This window comes from Suricata suricatta, chromosome 7 (genome assembly GCF_006229205.1).
Source record: "Suricata suricatta isolate VVHF042 chromosome 7, meerkat_22Aug2017_6uvM2_HiC, whole genome shotgun sequence".
NCBI lineage: Eukaryota > Metazoa > Chordata > Mammalia > Carnivora > Herpestidae > Suricata > Suricata suricatta.
In genome coordinates, this window is record NC_043706.1 from 143,261,073 (window position 1) to 143,265,716 (window position 4,644).

The window sequence follows — 4,644 nt, forward strand, 5'->3', positions numbered from 1 at the left end:
ACCCATGCACCCCCCATGTGTGCACACACACACACGGACCCCCCCATACGCCTGTGGCACACACACCCAGGCACCCCCCACGCCTGTGGCACACACATCCACACACCCCATACACACACAGCTCTGGCCCTGGGAACTCCATGGTGACCACGAAGATGTCAAAAGAATCGAACTCATCTCCTTAATAAAGACAGAAAGGGCAACAAAACAGCATATCTGACCGGTTTTGGCGGAAGACACTGGACTTTAGGGATGACACCATATACGCTGGCAAGGGCATCTTTAATGTCTGAAATCTGGAACGGAAGAAAATGCATTGTTAGAAATGACGCTGGAAGAGGCGGCCCAATGGCTCCGCCCCATGTGGGCGTGGCTCTCGCACAGTCCACAGACAAGGCTCCGAGTCGCCAGGGGAGAGGCTGTCCCCGCGTGGGCTCCACCCCCAGACCCCGGTGGCACCCACAGGTGCCCACCCAGTCTCCATCCTCCCCCTGCCGGGCCCCCCTGTGCCCACCCATGGCCCGGAGCTGCGTGCCAAGCAGAGACTCCCCGAGAGCCGCCCGATCCCGCCTCGTGTGTGGCCTCCCACTGCTTCCCAGCCCGAAAGAGGCGTCCTCAGCCAGACCAGGCGCCCAAACGTCTGTCCTCGGCGCTACCTCGGGGCGCTACCTCGGAGCTGAAATCACTTCTCCGAGGGGCACATTCTGGGGGAAAGTGAGCCTGGGGGACCGACGGGAACCTGGGGACACTCTCGCATGGGCGGCTGACACTGCACAGGGTCACGGATCCCTCCGCCCCCGGGCCCCAGCAGGGAGGACAATCAGCAGGAAGCGCCAGAAACCACAGAACACCAACAAAAGTGCGTGGTCATGGTCAGGAGACTGCAGGAGGTCGGGTCTGCAGCCAGGAACCGCTACAATCAGCCACTTTAAATCTTTTGTTTTAATCCCCAGACGTTAAAATAGTTAAAACAGAGAACCTGACAGGTTCCCTACAGCAGGAGTCAGCAAGCTCATGCTGGGAAGGACCCGAGTAAGTACTTCAGGCTCCGAGGGTTACTAGACTCTCTCCGCCTGACACCTGCGCAGTGTGAGTGACCACAGGTGACGGTAAAGGAACGGGTGTGGTCATGAGCTGGGGAGGCTGTTTATAAGATCAGGCTGTCTGGGGGCACATGGGGGGCTCAGTCGGTTAAGCGTCAAACCAGCTCAGGTCATGATCTCACGGTTCGGAGGTTCAAGCCCCGCGTCGGGCTCCGTGCTGACAGCTCAGAGCCTGGAGCCTTTCTTTGGATTCTGTGTCTCCCTCTCTCTCTCTGCCCCTCCCCTGCTCATGCTCTGTCACTCTCTCTTGCAAAAATGAATAAACGTTAAAAACATTTTTTAAACTCAGGCTGTCTGGAGTGGACACTTCCCTTCCACGTGAGTTCCCCAGCCAGTGAGATCTGGCCGTGGTTACGTGACTCTAGTTTTCTCATGGAAACAACAACAAATCTAGGTTTCTTCCCCAAACAAAATACCATAAGCCTGAATGTGCTTTGCAAACGCGTACCCCGCCTGCCCTGTGCGAACGCAGAACGCCCTTCTCACCAGGGGCCCCGGTTCCGTGCTTCAAAATCATTGGTTTAAGTCATTTTCAGTCTACACTCAACATGCACAGGGAAACAAAATTTAAATAAAATCTGTTGGAAATATAACAGTGAAGTGGGAGGGGGCTTGTCTGGGCCACTTTAAAACCCAAGGGTCGCTCACAGGCTGCAGTGACCCTGCACCACTGCCGGGGGCCCCAGCGCTGGGGTAGGAAGCTGAAAGTGACACTCACCTGGTAGTAATTGATAGATGGCTTTATTCCCAATTTTTGGAGCATGCTACAATTTAAATGTAAAAAAATTAGTGGCATTGTAAGGTACGTTTTCCTTTCTTATTTTTTCAAACATCCTATTTCATAATAAAAATTAAAACAGTCTGAACAGAAAGCACTTGCCATCTACACTCTGGACAATAAACCTGTGAGCGAGGGCAGTGAATAAATGGCACTTGGGCACCCCCCTCTCACCCACCTCGCTCCAGAGAGTAGGACCCATGGGCATTGGCACACACGTGACCACCTACTGGCCACGCCTTTTAAAAAGACAGCAACTGATTTGGGATTCCAGGCTTATCCTAGAAAACCACGCTTGGTGAAATCTACATACGTTCAAACACCCACAGACTTGAATCATTTCCTAAAGCACATGGTTCTGACCAGCCATCCCATCGAAACACCATACAGCCAACTCACTCGTTAATTACGGAGCACGCTCTCAACAACTCTCAGATTAAGAATCCCCAAACAGCACTGAGGCCCCGTCATGTCCCCCCAGCACCCGAGCCCCCCACAGAACAGACGCGGAGACTGGGCTGCCTTCCCTGGACATGGACACGGCCAGGTGAGGGGAAAACCAGACTGACCAGGGCCGTGATTTCCAGCAACGCCATATACTGCGCCGACAAGACAGTTTTTGTACAGAGCACGCCACTAAGTGTTGGAATCTCCGCTCAAACAGGCAGGACAGGGTGGTGGGTAGAGGTTCTCTGAGCCCTAGAAATAAACGTGCCCTTGCCTGGTGCGTGCCCAGTAAGCAGGTTTCAAAGCCTCAGTGCTCTAGAAATACACAACTTTGCAAATTTTTAAACATTTAAGTTGCAGTCATACTATTTTGAGTATGTTGGGTTGAACAGTATAAAATCCGGGGCACCCGCCTGCCTCAGCCGCCGAGTGTCTGACTTCAGCTCAGGTTGTGATCTTTCGTGGGCTTGAGCCCCGTTTCAGACTCTGTGCTGACAGCTCGGAGCCTCCTTGGGACACTCTCTCTCTCTCAAAATGAAACAAACATGTTTCTCTCTCTTGTTTCATGAAACAAACATGAAAATGAAATTAAAACAAAGCAGCTCTGAGGCCACAGGTTCAGGCTGTGCTGCTGCAGTCCTGTCCCCGTGAAGGCGCCCACCCGTTCTGGCTCTGGGCCGTCCTGTCCGACCCCCGGGGCCTGTGCTGCCTGGATGGCCGTGAAGCGGAGGACCAGCCGGGAGGACGGTGACAGCCCCTTGCGGTGCCTTTGCACGCCGAGGGACGAGAGGGGTGGGAGCAGGTGTCTAGGAACCGACGGAGGCTCGCACATCATCTCCGCCCACATGATGCTCAGAGCTCACACACGGGTCCTCACACATGGGTGTGCTCACACACAGCTATGCCCACACACGGGTGCTCACACACAGGGCGCTCACACACACGGTGCTCACACACAGCTATGCCCACACACGGGTGCTCACACACACGGTCCTCACACACAGTGGTGCTCACACACATGGGGTGCTCACACACACGGGGTGCTCACACACGGGGTGCTCACACACGGGGTGCTCACACACAGGGTCCTCACACATGGGGTGCTCACACACAGGGTCCTCACACATGGGGCGCTCACACACAGTGGTGCTCACACACAGGGTTCTCACACATGGGTGTGCTCACACACAGGGTCCTCACACACGCGGTGCTCACACACAGGGTGCTCGCACACACAGGATCTCACACACACAGTGCTCACACACAGTAGAGCTCACACACATGGTGCTCACACACACGGGTGCTCACACACATGGTGCTCACATACAGCTATGGCCACACACAGTGCTCACACACGGGTCCTCACACACAGTGGTGCTCACACACAGTGTCCAACAGGACTCTGACTCCTTCGTGTAAAGCAGATGGTAGAATTTCATGTCATGGTTTTGAAAACGAGGTCACCAGCTTGTCATGACCACCCAGAGGAGAAGGATTCCTCACGCACTCGGTCACCAGAAACTGCCGGCCTCTCCCCCCCGCTCCCTCGGGGCGGGCCGGGCCCTGGTGAGCAGGGGGCCCCGGCAGGGACATGGGTGGCCGTGGGCCAGGCTCCCTGGGCTGCAGCGCTCAGGCAGTGCAGGATGAGGGTCGGGGTCACTTCTAGGGCTCCGAGGACCCCTGCCCATCCCAGGGCGCCACACAGGGGCCCAAACACTTGGTGCCCTGGCGGCTCGACAACAGCTCTTGTGCTAACACAATATCCTTCTGTCGGAAATCACGGCTGAAAGAGGCACACCCTGGTCGGTCTGGTTTCCTCGGGCCAACTCCGCGACCGAGGACGTCAGAGCCCAGAGGGCCCTCGTCTCCGAGGCTGATCTGGGAACGCTCAGCGGGCAACACTGCTGTTCCACACACGGTTCCACGGGCCGGTCCCCAGGCGGCGCGGCTCTGCGCTCATCCCTGTGCCAGGGGCTGTCTGGCCGAGGCCGGGGTGCGGGGTGGGCCCCTACCTGTTCAGCCCCAGCTGCTGGTACAGGTCCAGGCCTCCCCCGAAGTATTTCTTCTGGGAGCTGAGGGCGTCCACCTGCGCCGCGCACGTGCCGTGCTTCTCCCACTCGTGCTCCCTGGGAGGGTTTGTGAAACATCTGAGTTACAGATTCGCAAGGAAAACGTTCACGCCCAGGACGGGACTTGTGCATGGGCGCTGTCTCCTTCACAAAGAAAGAGAATAAAATTCCTTCTGTGCGAACGACACCGTTCCGGATGGCCCTGCAGGTGGGCGCGGGCCCAGCGGACGGGAGACCCCAGCAGACG

At 56.6% G+C, this 4,644-nt stretch overlaps 1 protein-coding gene across 1 annotated transcript in view; it reads right to left on the bottom strand.

The window, feature by feature from the left end:
* Positions 1-4,644, bottom strand: part of RNASET2 (ribonuclease T2) — an 18,025-nt gene that overhangs the window by 1,579 nt on the left and 11,802 nt on the right. Inside the window, exons 7-9 of the mRNA XM_029944701.1 lie at positions 4,341-4,454; positions 1,822-1,867; positions 222-296 (exon numbers count right to left, since the gene is read on the bottom strand). Coding sequence (XP_029800561.1) covers positions 222-296; positions 1,822-1,867; positions 4,341-4,454 — 235 coding nt within the window. The remainder of the gene's footprint in view (positions 1-221; positions 297-1,821; positions 1,868-4,340; positions 4,455-4,644) is intronic.